This window comes from Fusarium subglutinans (assembly GCF_013396075.1).
Source record: "Fusarium subglutinans strain NRRL 66333 chromosome Unknown NRRL66333_c0000069, whole genome shotgun sequence".
NCBI classification, from domain to species: domain Eukaryota; kingdom Fungi; phylum Ascomycota; class Sordariomycetes; order Hypocreales; family Nectriaceae; genus Fusarium; species Fusarium subglutinans.
Window position 1 is genome coordinate 215,293 of NW_023502132.1, and position 24,329 is coordinate 239,621.

At 49.3% G+C, this 24,329-nt stretch overlaps 9 protein-coding genes across 9 annotated transcripts; 2 read left to right on the forward strand and 7 right to left on the reverse strand.

The window, feature by feature from the left end:
* Positions 1-201: 201 nt before the first annotated feature.
* On the reverse strand, positions 202-1,438 carry FSUBG_6629 (d-amino-acid oxidase; the record flags this gene model as incomplete). The annotated part of the gene is made up of 4 exons (XM_036684848.1): positions 202-1,025; positions 1,077-1,174; positions 1,221-1,358; positions 1,413-1,438. 4 exons carry the CDS (start codon positions 1,436-1,438, stop codon positions 202-204), a joined length of 1,086 nt encoding a protein of 361 aa, XP_036537922.1.
* A 733-nt stretch (positions 1,439-2,171) lies between these two features.
* FSUBG_6630 (thioredoxin 1) lies at positions 2,172-2,723 on the reverse strand (the record flags this gene model as incomplete). Its single annotated transcript, XM_036684850.1, has 3 exons — positions 2,172-2,370; positions 2,431-2,538; positions 2,602-2,723. The coding sequence occupies 3 exons, from the start codon at positions 2,721-2,723 to the stop codon at positions 2,172-2,174; spliced, it is 429 nt and encodes a 142-aa protein (XP_036537923.1).
* Positions 2,724-4,238: 1,515 nt separating this feature from the next.
* FSUBG_6631 (uncharacterized protein) lies at positions 4,239-6,668 on the reverse strand (the record flags this gene model as incomplete). Its single annotated transcript, XM_036684851.1, has 1 exon — positions 4,239-6,668. One exon carries the CDS (start codon positions 6,666-6,668, stop codon positions 4,239-4,241), a length of 2,430 nt encoding a protein of 809 aa, XP_036537924.1.
* A 5,851-nt stretch (positions 6,669-12,519) lies between these two features.
* FSUBG_6632 (kinetochore NUF2) lies at positions 12,520-13,962 on the forward strand (the record flags this gene model as incomplete). Its single annotated transcript, XM_036684852.1, has 2 exons — positions 12,520-13,791; positions 13,846-13,962. The coding sequence occupies 2 exons, from the start codon at positions 12,520-12,522 to the stop codon at positions 13,960-13,962; spliced, it is 1,389 nt and encodes a 462-aa protein (XP_036537925.1).
* Positions 13,963-14,227: 265 nt separating this feature from the next.
* FSUBG_6633 (uncharacterized protein) lies at positions 14,228-14,905 on the reverse strand (the record flags this gene model as incomplete). The annotated part of the gene is made up of 1 exon (XM_036684853.1): positions 14,228-14,905. One exon carries the CDS (start codon positions 14,903-14,905, stop codon positions 14,228-14,230), a length of 678 nt encoding a protein of 225 aa, XP_036537926.1.
* Positions 14,906-15,297: 392 nt separating this feature from the next.
* Positions 15,298-17,726, forward strand: FSUBG_6634 (AP-3 complex subunit beta-2; the record flags this gene model as incomplete). The annotated part of the gene is made up of 3 exons (XM_036684854.1): positions 15,298-15,337; positions 15,396-15,538; positions 15,594-17,726. 3 exons carry the CDS (start codon positions 15,298-15,300, stop codon positions 17,724-17,726), a joined length of 2,316 nt encoding a protein of 771 aa, XP_036537927.1.
* Positions 17,727-17,885: 159 nt separating this feature from the next.
* Positions 17,886-18,973, reverse strand: FSUBG_6635 (phospholipid-translocating ATPase; the record flags this gene model as incomplete). Its single annotated transcript, XM_036684855.1, has 3 exons — positions 17,886-18,120; positions 18,181-18,679; positions 18,742-18,973. The coding sequence occupies 3 exons, from the start codon at positions 18,971-18,973 to the stop codon at positions 17,886-17,888; spliced, it is 966 nt and encodes a 321-aa protein (XP_036537928.1).
* Positions 18,974-20,004: 1,031 nt separating this feature from the next.
* On the reverse strand, positions 20,005-21,111 carry FSUBG_6636 (3-hydroxyisobutyrate dehydrogenase; the record flags this gene model as incomplete). Its single annotated transcript, XM_036684856.1, has 3 exons — positions 20,005-20,733; positions 20,788-20,958; positions 21,010-21,111. 3 exons carry the CDS (start codon positions 21,109-21,111, stop codon positions 20,005-20,007), a joined length of 1,002 nt encoding a protein of 333 aa, XP_036537929.1.
* Positions 21,112-22,189: 1,078 nt separating this feature from the next.
* On the reverse strand, positions 22,190-23,589 carry FSUBG_6637 (transcription factor; the record flags this gene model as incomplete). The annotated part of the gene is made up of 3 exons (XM_036684857.1): positions 22,190-22,223; positions 22,276-23,461; positions 23,520-23,589. The coding sequence occupies 3 exons, from the start codon at positions 23,587-23,589 to the stop codon at positions 22,190-22,192; spliced, it is 1,290 nt and encodes a 429-aa protein (XP_036537930.1).
* Between the last annotated feature and the right edge of the window lie 740 nt (positions 23,590-24,329).

Below are 24,329 nucleotides of genomic sequence, written 5' to 3' on the forward strand. Positions count from 1 at the left end.
GAAAGGGGGAAAGGGAAGCTTCATCAAGTTAAAACAGGGGTTCAAGAGCTTGGAGAGAGCTACGTGTGGGAAATGCGGGGCCCCGCGATATGCATATTCTCTTAATCAACAGCTTCAACGGAGTTATTAAGCTGAGGGCAGTCATAAGAATAAATGAATCAATTATTGATTAGTGCCGATGTTTATAAACGCTTGGTCAATCTACAGCTTGGACTTGGCGGCTTTGCCGACCTTGTCCACAATCTCAACTACACCCTCAGCGCAACCATATGAGCCTTGATATCCCCAGCCAGAGTGGCCATAGTTGTGCACGATCCATGTCTCGTCGTCCAACTTCTCCTCCTCAAGTCGAAGTCCATCTCGTCTCCAAGGTCGCAGTCCAACAGCGTGTCGAATCACACTCAGTCCCTTGACTCCCTTACCATCAGCGACCTCAGGGCGTGCCTCAACGATGCGCTGCATGATTCGTTGGGCAATATTAGGGTCTGGTTGAGACTCCCAGTTACCGATATCGTATGTTCCGCCCAAGATTGTGCCACCACCAGCTGCTCGCTGCATGAGATACATGACATCGGCACCGCCGTCCTCAACTCCAGATGTGATAAGCATGGGTGTGCTCTCGTTGCGCACCAGCACAACCTGTCCGCGTGCAGGCGCCATAGTCTCATCCTTGACACCACCCAGCTTCAAGGAGCCTAGGCCTGTGGCGTTGACGATTATGTTGGGAACTTTGCCCGTGTGGCTCAGTTTCTTAGCCTCGCTGATATCGGTCAGGATACCTCTCTTGAAGACCACGCCATTTTTCAGGCATTGACCGACGAGCCAGGGAAGGTAAATGGCGGTGTTGATGCAGACAGATGTGAATTCGCAGCCTGAGTCGTAACCGCGAGTGACTTCATCAGGGTTCTGTTCTCGGAAATCCTCAAATATCTCCTTATACCAGGGCTCTTCCATGAAGAGTGCATCAGGGAATGTTTGGTTCTTTGCTGCCTCTGCGTCCTTCTTTCGTCTTTGAATGTGGCACTCTGCTAGATATTAGCATGTCTTTTTTCTTGAAAACAAATATGGTGACGCACTTTGGAAGTGAATGCCCGCTTCGGGGACTTGTTCGCACAGTTTCTTGAACTCTACCCATGTTCGACGTTCCCATCTGCTGCTTTCCCGTGTGGCCATACTGGAAATCGTGAGTAGGATGTTACAAAATGGACCAGATCACATACGGGCAGACGTTGGCACCAGCAAATGGCGAGGCATATTCAACATCATAGTCACCGGGCATATGCTTGCCCACGACCGTGATCTTGTTGCCCTTGCTCTTAGAAAGAAGGTAGGCGGACGTCAAGCCAGAAACACCAGCACTTTCACAAGATCAGCTTCGTTCAGAATAGTTCGCTTGTCCTACCAAGACTCACCCAACGACGACAATTGTGTTGGCCATTTTGATATGTCACGTTTTTCTCGATGGTTGGGTATTTGGCAAAAATCTTCTCGAAATGGAAAAGTACTTGATCGAACTCAAGACTAGACTATAGAGTAGAGGTTGTCACATCAACTTATACGCCGTCTCATCGGTTCCCAATTGAAGCCCCGGTCTCTAAACCGGGCGATTGGCTCTTGTGATTGGCCCATCAACGCGGGGCCGCCGAAACCGGGATCGGCTCTATCATGATAGTAGCATAAGAAGCAACGTTCAAGATAAGCCTGTCACTGTCACAATGGCTTGAATTGCATACTGATCAGCCAATCGATTTGTTTTGGAAGCTATTGCCGACCTGTCAAACGCTTCTTGGGCGTGAATGACACTCGCCGAATGGTCATATGCTTACGACGGCCTTCCACCTCCGTGACAGTCCATACTGGAAACAGAAGGCCGTGAGAGAACTTGACCAACTAGCCTATGGCATTTGAACCATTGCTAGCCGAAATCATAGAGGCTTGATGTAACTGCCGATCAGTATAGACTCACAAGCTCTACCAATTCTTCAAAATGATACATAGAATAAGATACCATGGGCAGACATCAAGAAGCCCTTGTACAAGTCTAACTATGCTAATAGTACACCACTGCTGTTTTTACTTTATTGTGCAATGTAAACAGATTGAGTCTATTGCCATGACCTTCCTTGACAGCCGAATCAAGTAATATGAGATGTTACAAAGATTTACACGATTTATGCAGCATGCTTGGCCAGCATCGACTGAAGGGCCTGAGGGTTAGCACCGACCAACTCATCAACCTTTTTTCCGTTCTTGAAGACGAAGAAAGTTGGCATAGCGCGGACGCCGAGCTCAGCGGTCAGGCCGGGGAGATCATCGACATCAAACTTGACGAATTGGATGTTGTCTGAAAGAGCCTTCTCTTCCGAGAGCCTAAGGTTCTATTGTTAGTTGCCCATTTTGAAATACTGTTGTATTCTTTGAGTCACTTACTTGTTGAGGATGGGAGAGATGGCCTTGCAAGGACCGCACCATGTAGCGAAGCAGTCAATAAGAACAGCCTTGTCTGTTGTAGAGACAAGGTCCTTGAACTCTTTCGTTCTATTAGATCAGGTTAGTGAAACTAATTCTTCATAGATCCTCCAAAATTGCTATCAAACTCACGTCTTGATATCCTGTACAGCAAAGCGAGCAGCTGTGCTGTGGAATGGCCGGGTGGCCAAAGTCACAGCGCCAGATCGGGCAGCCTGGGCGACAGGCCGCATGAGACGGAAGGGAGAGGCCATTGTACAAGTCTTATAAAACGTGTCTTTTATATGAGTTGTAAACTTGGATTAGTATGTATGAGTGGTCTGGATTTCTAATTGTTAGCTCTGATGGCTCTTCATTGGGTGGAGTATGATGACTTGGTTGATTAGCCAATCATATTATTATGACACAAAGTTCATGGCCAGTCTCGGACGTTTCATGATAGAAACATAAAAGGTTTATGATAATGTTTCAGGATCTATTTTACGCTTTGGCGATGTATAATATGTTGATGGAGGCTTACTGCGTAAAGATCATTTGACGTGATGGCATCATAGCAAGAAACAATTCCCTCAGCTGTAAAAGCTCTCAAGAGCCATGTTCAGCGATGCCTTATAATCTGGTCAAGTTACATATGAGACAACGGACAAAGAATCTACATACTATACACAGACCTCAGTAACTCACTCACTCTCTTATCCAGTCTTCGCCTACCTGAACCACGTCCGCATCATCTCACACTTGTGGAGATGTCACAACGAAACGCACGCATAGCATGATAATTTCCACATTCACAGCAGCTAAGCTAGTTCCCGTGATCTACGACGATCTATCTAATAATTAATTACTGTTTCAACTGCCGAGACCACGGACATAACCTATTTCATGCACCTACTGCTTGACGTATGGTGAAACAGCTTTTAATCTCAGGATACTGTTCGATCTGGTCAATTAACCTATCAGCTTACAAACATCTACATCTTCCTCCTCCGAGGTGGACAGGCACATGTCCATCGTCTTGTGCTCTTGTTCACCCCCCATTTCCCAATGATGTTCATTGTGCTATCGCATCGCGCAAGATCTATTGTTTCATGCAGTCAACCACTCTCGCGCCAAGCTCGATCTCAGGCTTCCAGTTTATGTTTCTGTATGCCCAAGTGCAAAAGCAAATCCCAGTTGCTCAAATCAAACCCGTTTTTCCCGCCTCCCATAAACCCCGGCTAGTAGAAAACAAAATGCTCCCCTCATCTCACAGACAAGATAAGGAAAACCACGCCAGCTTCCCAAGGAATGACAGCACCCAATGGGCACGAAGAGGGACCGGCCAAGGAGACTAGCTCCCTCACCAATAGTTGGTAAATCAAACGCGTCGAGTCTCCCAGTACTCTGTAATTGGCGATCGACGCGGGGTATCAAAAGGTGCGGTATATGTAGTCGAGAAAAGAAATCCTAGCAGTGAACTTGGAATGCGCCGTAGTCATCAAGGTCGTGTCATACATCAGGAGCAAGTCGGTTCCTAGTACCATCCATGTGATAAGCTATTTTGAGAGTCTTGAGTCGTCATAAGAATAGTCTTCGCTGATTTTGTTGTTTTCCTCTGTTTTTGGGTCGATTTTCCATTATTGATAAGAGTAGTGATAAGGAAATGTGAAATGAGTGACTTAGGTTAGTTGAGACGGCAAGGAAATAAGAAAGGAGTGAGAGGTGTCGTATGGTCGACGTTTGTTAAGTTGCGAGACTCTTCTTCTGAACGATCAAGATTAATTTAACTTTCACATGGCTGGTTGGACGTGACTTCGTCGCCTCTCTGGATTCCCTGTGGCATCGACGGATGGCCGGGGAGTAAGATCGAGTAGTTTAGCACTTCCAGCGCTAAAATTGCGAACATGACCTTTGCCCAGGTTAACGCTTCTAGCGCTCTGAACATTGGCAAGCTCTTGCGATGGAGACACGGGTGATGTCGGGCTCTCTTCATCCTCAGATTCAAGCTCTAAGAGTCCCTCATGGCTCTTCATGGTGAACCTATGCACGACTTGGGGCTGAGAACCAACAGCGCCCCATTTCATCTCTCCATCATTAGCAAACTCTTCCTCATCGCTACTGGGACGTCCTTCACTGGAACGACGACCCACGAACTCAGAATTCGAGTTTCTTCGGGGAGTGAGCTTCGTTAAATATTCATCCTCAACGATCTCCAAGTTTTCTTCTGTGCTGTTCGTTGGGGAATCCGTGTGGGTGTCGTTTTGCTCACGCTGATTAGCCCTTCGAATGCTATCTTGTATGGCAGCTCGACGGTTACTAGCATTACCAGAAAGCCAAGAACCCTCGGAGTCAATCGAGGCGAGTGACATAGACATGCCAGCTTCTGGGGATGGTGAAACATATGCGCGCTCTACTGTCGACGGCGTATGGCGCATGGCCTCGGCGGATCGGTGGCCCGATGTTGGTGTGTCATAGCGCACGCCCAAGGACCTCAATTCCTCCATTTCACGTATCTTTTGTTCTGTGAGGATGGGCATAGGAGGCTCCGCCTCGGGCGACTGAACGCGTGAAGCTGGCGGTGAGAGAGGTAACTCAGGTAAGTCCTCGCGGAAGCGAGAACGCGTCCTCTTTGGAGCTCCAATGCTTGGTTTACGGGATAGATAGTTACCGCTTGAAGAGTTGGGCGAGTCCTCACCCTCGAGCTTAGCGAGGGCGTAGGCTTGCGCCTGTGCTCTTGACTGAGCTGCGGCTGCCTGCATCTCCTCCCGAGAGGTATTGGCAAAAGACGATGGTCCTTCACGTCGTTGCCGTTTGCTTCCAATTCGCAAGAATGCCTTAATAGAAGCAAACCCATTCTTGCTGGCATCAGAATCATGAGAGTTTTGTCTGGGCATATGAACATCCTCCTCGTTGATGGTCTCAGGCGGCGGAGAAACCATCCTATCTCGATCGGATCGAATCGTCGACCTGGATCGCGACTTAGCCGATCTCAAAAGATCAGAAAATCTTGTTCCAGGAGAAACGCTTCCCATGTCTTCAGAGGGCTGACGCATAGATGAGGTGTCCTTTGTAACGACTTCTTCCATAGGTGTTGGCTGCTCGGAGGCGGCTGTGTCTGTGCGATGAAAGACCTCCTCGGCCTTCTTTGGAGACTCGATTTCCCTTTCGTCTTCAGTAATATCCATGGGCTCTGGATCTTCAGGTTTCGTTTCAGTGACGACAGCGGAAGCAGGGTCGATCCCCAGTCCTACAAGTTCACGGCCCATGACACCTCTCTCAAGATTCTCTGGCGGAGGGGTGCCTGTGTTCCTGGCCTGTATTTGCTCCGCTTGTTGCTTCTCTGCCTTTTGTGTGATCCGTTGCTCCATCCTTTGTCTCTCCTTCTGCTTTCTCAGTTCTCGTCGTCGATTATCTAATTCCATGAGTTCTCTAAGATCGCGGGCGTCGAGGTCGTCAGCAAGGGAATCGATGCGCCTGTGTGATCTCATCGTCTCTTCCGGAATCGACTCCTGCTCAAGAAGCTTCCTCCTTAATGATCCAGACCGATGAGGTGTGGGCACATGGGGAGTCGTCCATCGGGCATTCGGGGTATAACGAAGCGTAGGTCGAGGTGCAAGAGCTGCAAGAGCAGAGACTCTATACGAGCCAAACTCCGAGTCAGACGAAAGACTAGAGTGTATTGATCCGGGTACTGGAAGTGAAACATCCGAGTTGCGACCAGCTCGATGCCTTCCGAATCCCCCGGTTTTTGATCTTTTGGAATCTTTCTTCATAGGCCGGCCTGAATTCCATTGTTCCGTAGCAGGCCGAACTGGAGCAAAACTACTCATTGCTTTAATCTCGGCTTCTCTGCTGCGTTCTTCTTTCCTCCTCTTACTTCTCTGCTTTCTTGTTGGTTGGTGGGTCGGACGTAGCGTGGGTGTGCGATCCCAGAGTTCGGGACGTTCTTCAAGGTTGCCAGCAGTTCTTGTTCGGCCTGTTCGTTCACGGACTGGTGGGCCAGCGCGGTCTCGGTCGGTACGAATGTCATCCTGGCGTCCCGGGGAGAAACTATAGGTTCGACCGGCTCGCTGAAGTCTGGGCGGTTCGGTACGTCGTTTCTTCAAACCAAGTTTGGGTCCCTCGTTGTGAGGCAGCGGCGCGCCCTCTGCATCTGAGAGAGCAGCGCCGCTGCGGGAGCGCTTGCGGCTACTCCGGCGCCGGAATGGCCAAAGGGCCATGATTCCTAATTTGTCGCCAAACGCTGGAGCTAATAATGAGCAACCAATATCGTCGCCGATGTACAGTCGAAATCGTCTAGATTATAGCGGGTATGCGAGGGCATCGTGGAGTCGTCAAAACGTTCGTACCAAGCTGGTCATCAGGAGAAGCGAGAGAGAGAGCTGCAGGGTCGTATCGAACAACTCGCTGTGTTGGTGGGCTCGATGGCCGCAACAAAACGATGTAGGATCAAAGAGGGCGCGTAGGTCGCAAGTACTAAAGTATTGGAAGACAAGTACAGCTACTGCGGTGACAGTCAAAATAAGCGGTGATTGTGTATGTATGCGGATGTAAAAGAATGCAAGTACGCGAGCGAGGTCGTGGTTGTCGTAGGTGTTTGTTGGTGCGTGGCGAAACGTGTGTGGTGGTAAAGAGTATTGAGGAAGCAGCAGGTGCTAGGTAATTAAGGTAAGTGCAAGGAACGGCAGGTGCTGGGTGTGTGCGGACTCCGGGGGGGGGGGGTCATGGGGGTTGGAAAGACCAATTTTTCGGAAAGACCAATTTTTCAGGGCACCGGGGGCCGGCAGGACAGGGAAGGAAGGGAAGGAATGGGTCAATGGGACAAGCCAATGACTGGGAGGTAGCTTCCCAGTTGCGGCCAACGAGATGCTGCAGGTTGAGTGGGAAAATCGACGTCAGGCTTCGGCGGAAGCAGAGACAGACAGGGAAGGGCGGGAGAGGCCCACAGTCACTGAATTGTGCTTTGCTTTTGGTCTGGTCCCTTGCGACTTGGAAAGTGCTAACGGGAGTTAAGGGCTTCGGTACGTACCAGGTACGTACCTCCTTTTTTTTATAGACCTTATTAGCGCATCAGAAGGACATCAAAAGCCCCCAGATACCCCCTGGTCGACGTGGCAAGGGTCCCGTCTCTCTGGAGCCCATTTCAACGGGGCCTTTTAGAGCAAATGGAAGTGGATCACTGTTGAAAAGGTCTCACGAGGTAGCGGTACGAGAATCGTTAGTGGATATAGGCACTCACTAAGCGATGCCCAGTACCAGTACTTGCTGGCGGGGACTTCCAGGGCGTCGAGGGGCACACTTAGGCTGCTGATGAGGTGGCGCTCAACCCGCTGGAGGGGCCGCTGAGTTGTTGCTGTTGGCGTTGGTTAAGTGCTGGGAGTTAGGCGGCGGGGCAGCCTCGTAATTGAACGGGTACAGCAAAAAGCATCCGACAAGATCAGACGGTCAACACCACAATACTCGGTGAAACTAGAATTGGAGCAAGGGAACTCGGATAGAGCAAGCAAGAGAAAAGGTGAAGAGGTACATAAGATAGTGTACGGTAAGATAGGTAAGTATAGCATGCACATCAATGGTTAAGCAGCAATCCGCTCCAAGTCCTCGTGATCTAGTGGATAGCCCGGATCAAATGAATCATGTTTAGTTGTATGCAAGCCAAAGTGTTTTGAGCAGATGGTGGTCATCGATTGAACAAGAGGGCAGCAATGAAAGGTCAAGCTGACTCAACTAAACTGAGAGGGGCAGAAGATCTAGCGAGGACGGCTCCGTACGGTATTGGTGATTGATCAGGTTTGTTTGTTTTCAATGTGGCAGGACCTCACTAAGCAAACCATCACCAGAGTGAATTGCCAATGGCATGAAGATGATGTAAAAGGCGGGGAGCAATGGAGACACGATTCGTGGCAAGGGGGAGCCAACTTTAGGACTTATCTCTCTAAAGCATCTACAGATACCACAGCAGCTGATGATAACAACTGATTCATGGCAAATACCTACTCAGGCGGTCCGAATTGTGCTCTGGCATTCCTACAATCATGCTCTAAATTCGTCTCATCACTGCCCCTGTCGGTACTTGTGTTCCAAGCAGAGGCTGGGCGGTCTTGGCTGTCGACTAACACTCAGCAGCCGCTAGGTTAACTCTGAAAGGCGTAGCGGATGCTATTTTGGCCGCTTTTTAAAGGAATTGCATGAAACAAACAGCATAGACGATTTTGTCTTTGTATCACGAGCTCACTATGCTGTTCGTGTCTATGTCAAGGATTACAAGACTGACAAAAGATCACAACTCCATTGGAGCTTTGATACTTGGCAATCATTACAGCTGAAGATGGAGCAAATATGGCCTAGGATGGGCCTCCGGATCTTCACTCCGCTATGAGCCGTCGATGATCGTCGGCATAGCTCCGTGTATGTCCTCTCCGCGCATTGGCGTTGGCATTGGCTTGGACTTTAGATGTCGAATCTCATCTTGCCTCAGGGCACCTCAACCAATGCATGAGGTCAAGTTCGTGCCCTTCTGCAATGGCCACTTCCTTAGATTGGCCAATCTCAGGAACGAGAGGGTGTGTATAACCACGAGTTGATGGCTTTGCCGTCACTCCTACTCTATAATTCAGTATGCCACGGGGACACTTTCTCGGTGCTCAGCTCCTCTTTCGTCTGTGATCTTCTGCAACGCGACTGTTCGCCACACTTGTCGTCGCCGTTGCAGCCACAAATCAACTTGGCTCAACTTTGGAAAGTTCCCTCCCATTGATTGACTAGATCGAGTCAAATACCTTTTCCGTCTCCTCGCGGGATATCAATGAATAGGTAGTAGCCATGGACCAAGCAGCCATCGGCACATGTCAGATACTCTCGTTATCGTCGCTTATTCTCTCCGGCTTCTTTCTCCTCCCGCGGCCACGATGAATCGCGATAGCTGGTCTCGTGGTTCACGACACCCGCCACACGATTGAGTGCAGTATGTACTCCGTACTATCAACAGATATTGGGTTGGACGCTACGGATAGTTCGACAAAGGCCACAGGGGACATCGTTTCGCCCTGTCCGAAGATCTCGTTCGCCGCCACGCGATCGAGGCTGTCACGCCAAAATCCCCGCCCCCTTGCCATTAGGTGACTACTGCACCTGTTCAGTCATGTCTCACAACCGTCCGGCGCGTGTTGAGAGTCGCTAGAGGCCACTGTGCTTGCTCCCTCCCTCTTCTGCCCCCTTGAGGTTGAGCGCTTGACTTGGACAAAGCAATGTTTCGAAACTACCTTGTACAGCCCAGTGCTGTAGCTGCGAATTGATTTGTTGTGCGTAGCACGTTGCAGAGGTTCCATTGGATTGGCAGACGGCATCAGGTGTCCTGTACCTGAGCCTTTTTGCCAAGCCTCTCTCGTCCGTTTTCCAGGTACCGATACCTACCTAAGTATGTACCTCGCATCAGGACCCATGCGACTTGCGCCTGTCCCGTCTACGCCGTCCCTGCGTGTTTCTTCGTATTATCTTTTCAAAGTACGAAGTCACTTCTCTTAAACCCCGACACTTGATTTCTCGTTGCCTTCTGGGGCCTTCGTATCCGCCAGCCGATGCTTAGAAAGTGCTGACCGAATCTTAGCCAGCTTGGGCTTTTGGAATGTGATGATCGATACAGCCCCTGTCTATCACCATTCACCAGAAGCTTAACGAAGCCACAAGGTTATCAAGTAGTTAGGATAGCCGCAAAGGCCAGCTCGTTTTTAATACGGCAGGGTAACAAATACGGCCGATTACCGTATTTGATCCCTGGGATCTTTCTGCTTCTTTCTTTCAAATTTCAATGTTTGAGTCCCCAGAGGCACTGTTTACAATCCTGGACTTCTATCAAGAACATGGCAAGCATGGGTAGGGTTATTTCCGAACCAAGTTTTCGTCCCCTCCTACTGTCGATCCAACCTCGACATGGAAATGAGCGTCATGATTACACGAGCAGTTCAGGTCAACAATTACCGAATTGAAGCTCTGTGTCGATCAATTGCATTTCAGGATTTCTTTCAATCATACAAGCTGACAGGTCAGACCGGCTCAGCTTAGCCTTCATGAGAGTTGAAGTTACATATTCGACGTCACACAATGAACTTGTCATACATCACCGTGGCATGGTCGGCAAGTTTGCCCAGTCTACCTATCGCGGAATATGCCTTAGTACGTACTCCGTATATGTACTGTACTAGAGCACTCCCGCAGCACGACCGTTGCAACGTGGAGCTTGGGCCTGAGGAACGTTGCGAATCAGGGACCAGAGGGTTCTTTTTGACTTCACCCGAACTTCAGATTGGCCAATGAAAATACAGTTGGGTCAGTGATCCCGAATCGTGTGCCATCTCTGAATCCTAACGGCTGAGAAACCACAAGATGATCACCGAGAGATCGTCTTTCAAGCTTGCGACATCTTGCAATGTCAACGACACTCTCAATCATGCAGTAGAGGATGGGATCCTTGTCTAACAGTGGTGAATCTTAGCGCTCCCGGCGCCCGCCACGGAAACAAAGGGCGGCCCATCCCTCCGTAACCTTAGCAAGTTACTCGGGGTTTCCTTGTCCAAGAAAGGTTTCCGCAAGGCACCATGCATGTCAAGTCATGCATGAAGAGGATTTCTGAAGGCTTCTTTTTGGTCGTCGCCAATAGCCGGGGGATGTTTGCGTCGCACAACAAGATACATGTCGCTTCCCGTTGCCTATTTCAATGGGTTTCTAGCCAATTTCCGAGCCAAGGACTATTTGCGGTCAATACCAGCGAGTCAATCAGTTCTTGAACCAGTACGGAGTAAATGGGCTTGATGATCTCTTCGGCAGAAGCGAAGATTAGGTTTGCTCCTTCGTCAGAGTCGATCGGGGCAGATTTGTCCCAGCGTTTCGATGCCCCTGAGCCCTTGTTTCATTGGGGAGTATTGGTTCTGGGGACTAGGCTTTGGGCCAACCGATCTCATGTTTCAATGTCGTAGAGCTTTTGCTTTTTTAGGTACTCAGACTTCGAGCTTCCCTACCCCCTGGACAAGCAGACAGGCTAGAGTAAGAGAACGGTGATTTCGTTTCAGGGACGCCACTTTGATTGATCAAAAAGCGATGAAACGTCCTGGGGCTGGATCGGGCGTGCTGGCGTACCGCCACGTGGATGAGATACTGTACGCAGAAGTTGTGGTTGGAGCTGGCAACGTGGGACGAAGATTTTTGAGGAACTGGCTTACAAACACGTTCCCTTGGAAGAGTTTTGACCAAACGGCCGACAGCCCATTCTTTCGCTGAGTCGCTGTATGAGGTAGTATTAGCCATACTGAGCGACTGTTCACTGCGTGCCGCAGAGACTAGATGTCACGGCAATTTACTGGACTGTGCTTGCATCTGCTGCATTACCAAGCCACGCGAATTGAGTGATTAATTCACAGGTTGCAAATGCACAGAGACGAGTTGACGGCTGCAAGTGAGACGAACAAGTGCAGAATAGTCAAGGATCACCAGTCGATTCTCGCCAATGATATGCTGGTGACCATCTGGACTATATTTAGTGATACGAGCGAAACGTCACTGATAGCAGTTATGTGGAACATGTCAGTGCTTCTCCCTGCAGCATTCTTTGGATTTCGGAAGTGTTATTTCGAGATGAGATGATGGATCGAAGCTCAGAATTATCATAGTATCAGACACTCAGCATACCTAGTATCCCTCAAGTACCTCCTGAGTGGTCAAGGGTCATCACATATCGACCGAGATCAGTCACAGGATTCAAAGATAAAACTTTCCCATAATTAGGGACGAAATTAAACATGACCAATAGTAAAGACATCGTTTATCAAAGACATCTGTCGTATTTGTCTGAAGCCACTGTTTAAGATCTGCACAAATCTCCATTTACTGAAACAATACTGACACAACGGAGTTGGGCTGCGATATGCCATCACGTGATGCCACTTCTCCATGTTTCCACGGCAACACGTATATGGTGTTTATGCTTCTCAGTATCCGTAATCGCGACAAACTAATTAAGCCAAAAGCGCAGCCAAAGGAGAGAACACAATTTTGACAGGATAAAACACAACCACAACCATGGCGTACAATCCGCGAATGAGCATTATCCCAACCTCGCAGCAGCAATCGCGGACACGAAAAAAGGAGGAGGAGGCAGATGCTTTTATGCGTCTCCCCGACCGCGAAATCGTTGGCTGCATCACCGACATCGGCATCAACTTCACCGTCGCAGATCTTCAAAAGCCAAATGCAGCACATGTTCAGCAAATCTTTGAGTGGTTCGCCGAGCTCCTCCTCAATGCGACGCGTGAGTCTGTTGAGCCGGCCATGCGAGCTGCCGCCGAGGATATTGTTGGAGAATACTCGGATGTCATCCCTCCGGACACTCGTAACCTGATGGGCTTTTACGTGTCGCTGCGCAGGCTGTTGTTTGAGTGCGGCATCACCGATTTCAGCTTCAACGACTTGTATAAACCGACATATGATCGCCTCGTCAAGATCTTCAGTTACCTAATTAATTTTGTTCGATTCCGCGAGTCACAAACGGCTGTTATCGACCAGTACTATAACAAGGCAGAGTCGACAAAGACACGCATTGAGACGCTCTATGCCGAGAACCAGGAGAACGAGGGCCGTCTAGAAGATATGAAACATAACCGCAAAGCCATGGAGGCGCAAGTCCGAGAAAAGACGATGAGGAACGAGGAGCTCAAGAAGAGACTGCTGGAGCTTCGACGGAACCAGGAAAGGGTTGCTGCACGTCTGGAAGAGGCCAAACAGAAGAAGGGCGAGCTCACTGCAGTGTTGGAACAAAAGACCCACGAAAAGGTTACCTTGAAACAGGAAAGCACAAAGCTGCGACCTTATGTGCTCCAGAGCGCTTCAGATCTTCAGGAGAACTTGGCCGAGCTGCGTGAAATTCTCAATAACGATAAATCACACATCGACGCATTGGACCGAAGAGCACGAGCCTTGCAGACCTCAACGGATTCATTCTCAGTCGTCTCCACAGATGTTGCATCATGCATAAAGATCCTCGATGAGATCGCTGCAGAGCTGGCCAAGGAAGAGGAAGAACTAGCACGTAATGCAAAGCAGCGTGATGCCCTCTCAGAGCGCGGTAACAACGCGCGTGAAGTCGAGCGCACCGAGACTATGCTGAAACGTCAGTTGAGCAAGTGGACAGAGAGGACAGAGAAACTCCGCGAGCAGAGCAACCAGAAGGCAAGGGAGGCGAAGGAGAAGATGCATGAGCTCCGGGCAATGCACAAGCAGCTCACTGAGGAGCAGACTGAGAAGGGCAAGGAGATGGAGGTTCGACGTGTCAGAATCGAGCAGACTGAGAAAAAGGTAAGCTGTGCCGCAAGGTTATTCATGAGTGACAGTTTACTAACATGTGCATAGATGCTCGACTTGAAGGAGAACATTGAGAATGAGGTTCATAGTGCGCATGAAGAGTACCGCAAGATGGAAGCACACATCAAGCTATACATTGCTGAGATGGAGCAGGCTATTGCTTAAGTCTGTCCAACGGTAGTTTCGGTGTTTGTCATGCTTTATGTTATGGTTGGCGGCAATATTTGGGATAGATACCTTGGGTTGGCGTTGAAGGCTGTAATGACGCCATGTTAATGTTGACGCTTAGTATGACTATTTTCATCGTGAAAATAACGATTTGATGTTCATTTAGTAATAAATACATGGTTGAGTATATCGTGCACTTGACAAGATAGATAGAAACTTGGCCAAGTTTATCATGGGAGTGAGTGCCCCAACGAATTCAAGCTTATTGTTCACGAGTATCGAATTCGAACCATCGGCGCAGGACTTGCTTAGCACTGGCAGTTCGTCCGCTCCATTGTCCATCGTCTCTTCTTGATGTGCCATTCAACAGAGGTATCATCTCTCCTCCAAGATGATCCAGGGTATCGTGACCTCCTATCCCTTTTGGCTCGATTATGGCAGCTCTAAACTCGTTTCGTGAGGCAGCATCGACTAAAAGAGCGGCTGAGTTACCGATTCCTTGTGCAGACCATTCACTTGCGTCCCTGTGAAGAGCTAGGAGTCCGTAAACTAGTAGTAGTGGTGGTCGAGAAGTGGGCGTATAGTTTGGTGGTGCTGGTATAGGAGAATCCTGTGGTGTAAAGACGGAGAGAAAGGCACGTAGATGTGTGACGGTTGGTGCAAATATAAATCTAATGTGGCGGGATATAGCTATTTGGTAGAGAGGTGCCTTTAGGAGATGATGAGAAGACGGCGTCTCTGAGTTGCCTGGGTAGTTGGGTTGTTGTTGTTCCTCTTGAAGAGTAAGATGGTGTGTTATTTCCTCAATGAGTGAGCTCTGAAACTCTTCCTTTGACGATCCGACTATTATTGTCGAAGGGTATCTATGGTAGGATATGATGTACGATAGAAGCTCGGAAGGAGTTTGTGGTGAAACGACGATGGGTTGGAAGGATTCCATGGTTGTGATGTTACCATTGAGTTTATCCAGGGTAGCTCATATCAACAAGGTTGAGCAAACAGAAGAGAGTTGAGTTTCGAGCTTTGTTATCGCATACTTAAATCCTGATGATACATTTTGTGGAATGATTGGCATCATGTCATTTTGGTTAACTTGAATATTGTTCTTAATTTTCAGGCCAATGTGTTGATATAAAGATGCAGTTGTAATGTCTTTACTTACTTAGTAAGGGCAGGTAGTTGAGCTCCCCACCAAATGTCACGTCCCTCCACCTCCACAGTCCGCAACAGCCATCACTCAACGTCATCTCAAACACCTACACTAAAACCCGCCCTCGAAAGCTCACCCTCCTCTCAAACGCGGCGTAAGCTTGGAAAAAGCTCACTCGCGCAATGGAGTCAATAGCGAAGATCTCGAGTCTCATGGAGACCGGTACGTCTCCTTATTGACCGCTTCATCTGTCGCTAAAATTGACTGATCGATCTTACAGCGAGGGAGCTCACCCTCGATGCTGCCCAGGCGACGCGTGGTGCGCGCACGAGCTCAAGACCTTTGGATCGGAACCAGATGAGGAAGTTATTGGATAGCAGGAACGAGCGCGAGGTCCTCGAGGGTCTACGGCGTGTTATGGCGGTGCGTGGTGCTGTTCTCTTGACTGTGTATTTCGGCGCTGATAGTGACGAGGCAGATGATGTATCGAAACCACAAGACTCTACCCTTATTCTCTTCTGTCGTCAAGAATGTCGCTTCGCCGAATATCGAAATCAAGAAGCTTGTCTACATATACCTCATCCACCATGCCGAACAGGAGCCCGATCTCGCACTCCTCTCCATCAACACTATTCAGAAATCATTATCCGATCAGAACCCCCAAGTCCGAGCTCTCGCCCTCAAGACCATGTCCGGAATTCGAGTTCCCGTCATCAGCCAGATTGTATCTCTCGCTATCAAGAAGGGTGTGGCCGACATGAGCCCCTACGTGCGGAAAGCAGCTGCCCTTGCGATTCCGAAATGTCATCGATTAGACCCGAGTCAAGCGCCGCAGTTGATCGATTACTTGACGACCTTACTGGGTGACAAGCAATACTATGTTGCTGGAGCTGCCGTCTCAGCTTTCCTCGAGATTTGCCCCGACCGAATAGACCTTATTCATAAGAATTATCGCACGCTGATCAAGCAAGTGGTGGATATGGATGAATGGAGTCAACTGGCAACACTGCGACTGATGATGTATTATGCGCGAAAGTGCTTCCCTCGAAGGACAGAGTCGCCAGACGAATCGAATGAAAATTCCCAGGACCAGCGAGTGGACGACTTTTACGGCGAATCGCGACAAGGTAGCCTCAGCCAGGGGTCTTCAGTGCTTGACCCGGATCTAGCATTGTTGCTAAATGGCATCAGACCTTTACTGCAGAGTAGGAATGCTGGTGTTGTTGTCGCTGTCACTCGGTGCTATGTCGATATCGGAACGCCCGAGTACGTGAAGCAAGCTATTGGCCCCTTGATCGCCTTGCTTCGTGGAGCTCAGGATATCCAGGAGACTGCTCTCTTCAACATCGTCTCCGTTTGTCTTCTTCGGCCCACCGATTTCGTCAAATATGCCAGCCATTTCCTGGTTCGAGCCACCGATACTGCCACTGTGTGGGAATTGAAGTTGGAAATCTTGACAATTATCTTTCCTCACAGCCCACCACACGTTAAAAGTCTTATTCTGAAGGAACTTGAACACTTCTCACAGGGAACAAACAAAGCATTGGTTCGAGAGGCGGTGCGTGCTATTGGCCGCTGCGCCCAGACTGATACTTCTGCAGCTCCTCGATGCTTGAAGTTACTCCTGGGTCAAATCACCAGCTTGGACGGCACCCTCGCTGCCGAGTCACTAACAGTCATTCGTCACCTGATACAACAGGACGTCCAGGGACATGTCGGGACGGTTGTTCGCCTAGCAAAGAATCTCGACTCTGCAACTGACCCCCAGGCTCGTGCTACAATCATCTGGCTTGTGGGTGAATTTTCAGGTCTAAATGGAGAGGACAACATTGCGCCGGATGTTCTTCGCATCTTGCTCAAGGAGTTTTCTAATGAATCGCCAGTTGCTAAGCAACAGATTTTGCTCTTGGCGGCTAAGGTTTATCTCCATCATCTCAACCGAAGGACTGAAGCTGAAAAGGAGAGGGACGCTGAGGAAGACTCGCCTATGGATACAGATACTCATCCCATTCTGAGGTTATGGGAATATGTCCTGCTACTTGTGAGATATGATACATCGTTTGATCTCCGTGATCGTGCGAGAATGTATCGATCACTTCTCGCAGTTCCCCAGCTGGCGACGCTGATGCTCCTTGCTGAGAAGCCAGCACCACATGCCCCGAGTCCATCAGAATCTCGAAAGGGATTCCTCCTAGGTTCTTCCACATTGGTGCTTGCAGGTGGTGGTGGTATTCATGGTCTTCGGGGCTATGAACCCTTACCTGACTGGGTCGAGGAAGGAAAACAGCCTGATCGCCGACTTCGAGAACCCGAAGGCAGCCAAAGTTCTAGGTATGACGTAGAAAGAAGCACACTGCCTGCCAGTGAGAGACTCGACGAGGCGGTCAAGACAGTCATGCCTAGCAAGTCAAACGGCACAGGAACTGGCACGGGCGAAGCAGTGGGTGCTAAGACTTTGGATGACTGGCTTGCAGAAGAAGAGCAAGAAAGCGAGGAGACGGAAGAAGAGACAGAAGAGGAATCATCGGAGGAGGAGGAAGAAGAAGATGACGAGGAAGAAGAGACGGATAGCGATGACGATGGAGAAGCCGATAGACTGGTCAAATCCTAATATCGATAGAAAGCATTATCAAGACACGCTCAACTTGGACTCATCCGAGTCTACAAGATCTGATCTAATATCGTCCCTATATCCCGCGCCCTAGTTTCAAATAAGACCAAATAACAAATATCGCTCCCTATACCCTATCCTAAGCTATTCCATATCCCTCTAAGCAGTCTGGGAGTTTTCAACTTTTCGTTCCTCACTGGAAGACTCTGCAGGAGTCTCGGCCTCAGTCTTCTTAGTGCGCTGCATAGTGACAGCCATCTGCGGGAAGAAGATTCCAGGGTGGAAGGCTGTTAACAGGAAGCCAGTGATGAGTACAAGGGAGCTATCGAGGACGAGGAAACTAGGCTCATCCTGCATAATATGATTACCCCAACCACCAGCCATTTCGGCAATTCTACAGATTCTCGCGTCAGCTGATGTAAGAAGATAGGATAAATGAGGATTCTGCACTAACCGGTAAATGCAACGAGTGAGAATGGCAAAATAGGCGCCCGAAACAGCAAAGCCAAACATGCGGAACTTCTTGTCCTGCCAGACACGCAGCGACTCAGGGGCAGCCTCTGAGCTATGGAGGTACTTCTTCACGCGCAGGTAGTAATCGGTGCCCATGGCTCCAAAGGCGAGGAGGACGATGACTTGGAGGACAACACCAGCGATGATGGTTCGGTTGCCGTTCCTAGCGAGGTCAGGCTCATTGCGCTTAGCGGCTGCTGCGACACCGCCACCGATGGCTTGGATGATGAGACATGAGAGATCGGCGGGGAGGAAGATGCGCGGATACCATCGAGGATGAACTCGTGAGAGTTCTGGGCTAAGAGCGAGGGCGACGTGCTTGAGGGTGAGGTAGATGGCAGCGCAGATGAAGGTCGGGGCGATGATGATGCAGCAGATTTGGGTCTGGAAAGCTGATGAGTTCCATGGGTTGGGGTCCATCTGAATACGGCCGATATATCCTGAACCTTTTAGTTAGCATTTCATTCGTCGTCTTCTAACTTATAGTGAGTTCCTGTCATACCAATAGTCTCTAGCAGTAAACCAGCTCCGAGAGTCGCGGCATATGTCCATGTCTTCTTCCAAACACCCAATCCTACAGAAGACAGGAATAGAATCGCAAAGCAGATTGTAAAGAAGTAACTGGATCCTTTGTTGGGAACATAACCGAGAACGGTTGCGCTAACAGGGCAGAGCGCGGTGATATCGGTACAGTCGTCGAAACTCGCCGGCCGACGAGCGTACAACTCGTACATTTTGTGAAGCTGTCTCGGTGTAGTACTCGGTATGTAAAGGTAAAGAAATGCCAAGTAGATGAAGAGAGGGCAGTGGTTGTCACTAATATTTGCCTCTTGGTCTGTGTGTGTATGATGATGATGATGATGATGATGATGATGATGACTTGTGGGTTAGTTTCAAACGACCCGCTTGTATGGAAAGAATCCTTGTTTCATGAAGAAACAGAAAGAGAAGACGAAAAGAGAAGAAGGAGAAGAAGGGTAAAGAAAGGAAGGAAGAAGGTGTAAAGATACCTAGGCCGAATATGATTACGGTACGTGCATACAACAAGATCCATCGTTGCTGACTCGATCCATTCATATTTCTCATTACGACCCAACCCATCAATTCCTCCGGATTTTACGGGACCAACCAACACCCGGACTTCGGGACATTAAGCACTGAAGATACAGTGACAGTAACTAACTAATTTGTAGGTTAAATTCGAGTGACTAGGTAGTGGTGATGCGAATGCCAAGGCCCGGTTATGTCTATTCCCGGGTGCAGATCCGCTTATTTCAACGTTGGAAATGCTTGTTTAGCTCGTTTTCCTCGCTTTTCTCGCGTTGGCTCGGGTTCTACTGCTCGCTTACAGGGCATTTCCGCTTCTGGAACGTGTCCGTGTTGTCTTTATGGAGGTGTATTACACTTGGCGGCCGACTCAAATTACCGTACCTACATACATTAGAGCAGATAAGATCTGTAGCGTCGGGTTGAATCTGCTCCGTATTTTTAGCTGCTGCAGGACTTCGGATCGGTTTATGCTACCGATCCGATTTCCAAGGTGTAGTGATTAATGTTTCATGACAAGATCTACCTAGATCTGATGATACTACCTTACAAGCTTTACCTATCTCTAGGTACTGTAACACTGACTAAGACTGTCCTTTTAGTGACTATCACATGTCATGGATTTCTTATTACCTATCCTTTCTTGGTCTATTCACACCAAATTGACTTGACTTATACGAGCCATGCGTCATCCCCCCTTTCTTCTAAGCTCACTGCTTCATGACTGCTCCTCCTTGCCCCCCAAATATCGGTACACAACAGAAAAGTCGCGTCCTTTGCACTTGTCCTCCTTTTCAGCAGCTTCGTAAACTGCAAACGCCGTCTTTGCCAACTCCATCCTCGCCCCAGCCTCTTCAGCTGCCACCATAGCCAGTCTCAGATCCTTCTTCATCAGAGATATGCCGAATCCTCCTCGGTAATCTCTGTTGGCTGGTGCTGTCTCTACAACACCCGCAACAGGGTTGTTGACCTCACTGGGCCAGCATCGTCCTGTGCTGACATTGATCACACCAGCCAGTTTCTTAGGATCCAGACCCCATTGCATACCCAAGTTCATGGCTTCCGCGGTGGCGATGTTGTTCAGAGCCAAGAGATAGTTGTTGGCCAACTTGGCTGATAGACCTGCGCCTTGGTCACCACAGTGGAGGACTTTCTTTCCCATGAGGAGAAGGACGGGCTCGAGACGAGGGATGAGATCCGGTGAAGCACCGAGCATAAATGTAAGTGTGCCAGCAGTTGCGCCTACAACACCTCCAGACATGGGCGCATCAACGAATGTGCCTTGCCCGGCAGAAGACACAGTCTTGGCGACCTGACGGGATGTTGAAGGGTCAATGGTTGAACAGTCGATAAAAACGCGGTCCTTTTTGGGGAGAGATGATGTGATGACGGATTCATATACGCCCTTGACGTGCTGAGGCTCCGGGAGCACAGTGATGATTGTGTCCTTTATGTGTCAGTGAGACAGCTACAGCTGTACAAAGTGAGTGGGATGACCTACAGCATCTTTTGAGGCGTCGAATGCGCTGGCTGCCAATTCAACTTGAGCTCCCGTCGAAGCAGCCTTCATCTCTGTTTCTAGACCCTTCATAGATTCAGGGTTGATATCAAAAATGGACACCTTGTCTGATGGTTTCAGCTTTGACTGGAGGTTCTTTGCCATTTGATAACCCTATTCTCCATGTAAGTTTTTGACAGCCATTCTTTGAAAGGACATGCACACCATTTGTCCTAGACCGATAAAGCCGTAATTGTCTAGTCGTCGAGCCGAACTGGCAAAGCCTCGACGAAGCATCAAGCTTCCAAGACGTGTTGAAGGTCTCATGGCTGAGGATAAGACGATGGATAGTTCAAGTTTACCTGACAAGATCACAACCAATGTCAGGATTGGAACAAGGTATACAAGATTAAATAAGAAGCTGAACAAGATACAAGAAATAAATCATTACCACAACAAACAAAAAGTCTTGGATCTCACTCAAGGTTGGCGTGTGGGGGAATGGTTACCCGAATCACAGCCGGCCATTGCCGTACTTAGCCAGACCTACCGAGTTTATCTACGGGGGGAGAGTTTCTGTCTCTCCCTATGACACGACACGATGACCGAGTTGGAGATGGTGCAAAAAGGCGGAGGGACGATGCGGGGAAGCCTGTGCAGGCACCTGAGCTGCGGGGGGTGTTCAGGGAGTCAAGGCACTAATAAAATGAAACCTGGGGCAAACTCACTACAAGTTCGTCATTCTTCTTAGGTAGTTGCAATATTTCATACTTGTTTCACTTGGACACGATTTATCATATTAATTTTCGTTTTATTTTACTTCAACGTCTTCGTACATAATCTTATAGAGTCAACGCAGTCAACTCTACCATCCCCTCTCATATGGACGTTCCTCATCATGCCCATCTCCATCTCTGTCGTTCCGAAATCTCCGGTCAAGCAAAAGACCCAGTCTCTACCAACTCATCTAGTATTGGTGATATCTCCCAGATCAAAGGGGTATGTGCAAGGGGGTGAAGTAAGTTTTTGGTAATAAAAGTTGATAAAAAAGAGGAAAGGTCAAAGTTGGAATGTCAAGGTAAGGTAAGGTATGGTATGGTATAGTGAGGTGGCATGGTAAGTAATAGCAGTAACAAAGACATCGAAAGGGCGTCGTCCCAACAAGATGCCACTCTCGACATCTCATTGCAGCAACAGGGTGAGTGAGTATTGGGTAGTGATTCCGTTAAAACGAGACACAACAACAGAAAATGAAAATGAACAAAACAACCAAGAAATACAATAGCCGCGCCGATCCAATCCAGTCCGCCCGTCCCATATCTCAGCCATGGTCGTGGTGGGTTTATTCAGGTTCCTACTAAAAGACCGACTTCAATTTCCGAAGACATGACATACAATTCATTGCTTAGATAAAGTTCATAAGCCAAGGAACAATCGCGCTGTCAAAACGTTAGCATGAATCCTCCAGTCACAAGATACATCTCTACTCACCCAACTGCAACCGTGGCACCCAGGCCAAGTAACGCCCGGTTCTTCACCTTCTCTTTCCTTAATTCCGTCTCAGTCTTGACCTTCTTCGACCTAGGCTGCTCCTCAGGTGTCTTTTCTGTCTCTTCACCGTCCTTGTTACCGACGGAAATATCTGCAGCCTTTCGCTTGCTCTTCTTGGCAGAACCTGGGGCCTCATCGACCTCGTTTTGTTCCTCATCAGCCTTGGCTCCTGTCTCCTTGGTCTTCTGGACCATCTCCTTGGCTGCTTCCATCATTTGGGCAATCTCCTCGGCAGTCGGAGGCTCGCCGGCTGTGGGCAGAGGAAGCTCAACTTCGGTAATTGTGCGCTTAGTTTCGACACCGTCCTCATCTTTGACAATGTCCTCCTCAACGTGCACCTTGACCTTGGGGTCCTCTTCCCTGGGCTCCAGAACGATAGCTGGCTCAAACTCGGTCGATTGAAGAACAATTTCTTCTCGCTTGGTCTCCTCGGACTTGGCCTCGGTTTCAGCCACACCATTTACGAGATCTGTCTTCTCAGTGATGGTCTCGATAGTCTCAGCCTTGGCGCGGGTGCTTCGCTTTCGAGGCGAGGCAGGGGCGCGCCTGGTGCTCTTCGTGGGACTAGCAGAACGACGAGATCGAGTGCTTCGAGGAATAGTCGAGGGGGTGGGGGGTGCCAGCACAGGATGCGACGCCTTGGCAAGATCAAACTTGGGAGGGGCAGCAATGCTCTTCTTGGGCGAAGACGAGTCTGGAGTTGTGGTCACGGTAATCTTGGCGGGATCGAGGAGAGCGCGAATCCAAGGAGCAATCTTGTACTCCTCGGCGAGAACGAGAGCCTGCTCCGGGGGGATCCAGATGTTGCCGGCAGTCTCTTCGGGGCTCGTAGTAGGAAGAGACTTGATGTACCTGCGCTCAGCCTCCTCGTGGGATGCCTCCGCGTAAGGGAAGCTCGCCTTGAACATGCCGGTGGCTGAGACGTAACCGTCAAAACTGCGGCGCATCAAGAAGTAGCTGCTAGGGCTCGACTTGAAGATGCCCGAGACGATACCCTTGGGAAGCGGGGCTCGGAGATGCGCATAATCGAAAACACCAAGAGCCGCCTGCTCAGTCTCACCAGTGCCGGCCATCTTAGGTGTCAGCTTAGTCTGGCCAAGACGTCTACGCGCGACCAAATCCGTGTCTAGAAACAATTGTAAGCTTGCGATCTCGCGGCACTGAAATAGTTTGAGGATATTTACAATCCGGAACATCCTCTGTCATGAGAGGATTATGCTTGGAGGGCAGTGTGCGCTCTTGATGGGAGGCCATTTTGTATGATGCTAAGGCGCGGCGCGACCGATTTGGAGTACCTCTAGATCGACAAATCGAAGCGTAATCGCGACGGTCGGCAGTGTATGCGCTCGTATATCGGGGCGCAAATAAGGATAAATTAGGTAGTAGAGCCTGCGTAAGGACAAAAAGTCGCGTCAGTAATCGATTGCGATGAAAGGTGGTCGTTTTCAGGCGCGGGCTCGACTTGGGCGGGACCGGGCCGTAGTAGATTCGGCTCTGGACGTACCGTGTCAATGCAGGGCTTAATTCATTCAACAGAAGAAAGGAGCCTTGAAGACCGTCAATGGCGCTTCAGGCAGTAAAATTGATAAGAGTTGGACAAATCTGACGGTGCCTATGCCGTAGAGATAAGGGGGAGAGAAGAAAAGCAAGATGAAGTAAGTAGATGAGGGTGGAAAAAGGATCGCGACAAAGTCGACGAGCGAGACGAGGGAAGAGCTGAGACGAGACGGGAAACCAGTCGCGCAAATTAGATGCTCGATAGCGTCTAGGATTTAGCAGACGGCCCTGTTGGGCTAAAAGGAGATTAGCGTGATGTCAGAAAGTGGAGAGCTGCGAGATAGATTGGTACCGAAATTTGAGTGGTGAAGCCGTGGAGATTGGAGGTCGCCCGTTAATATTTGATCAAATTACCCCCATTTTACCGTGCACCTGACTTAGCGCTATTACCCGATGAGTTCCCCCTGCCAGCGAAGCAACAAGGACGCACCAGCGAA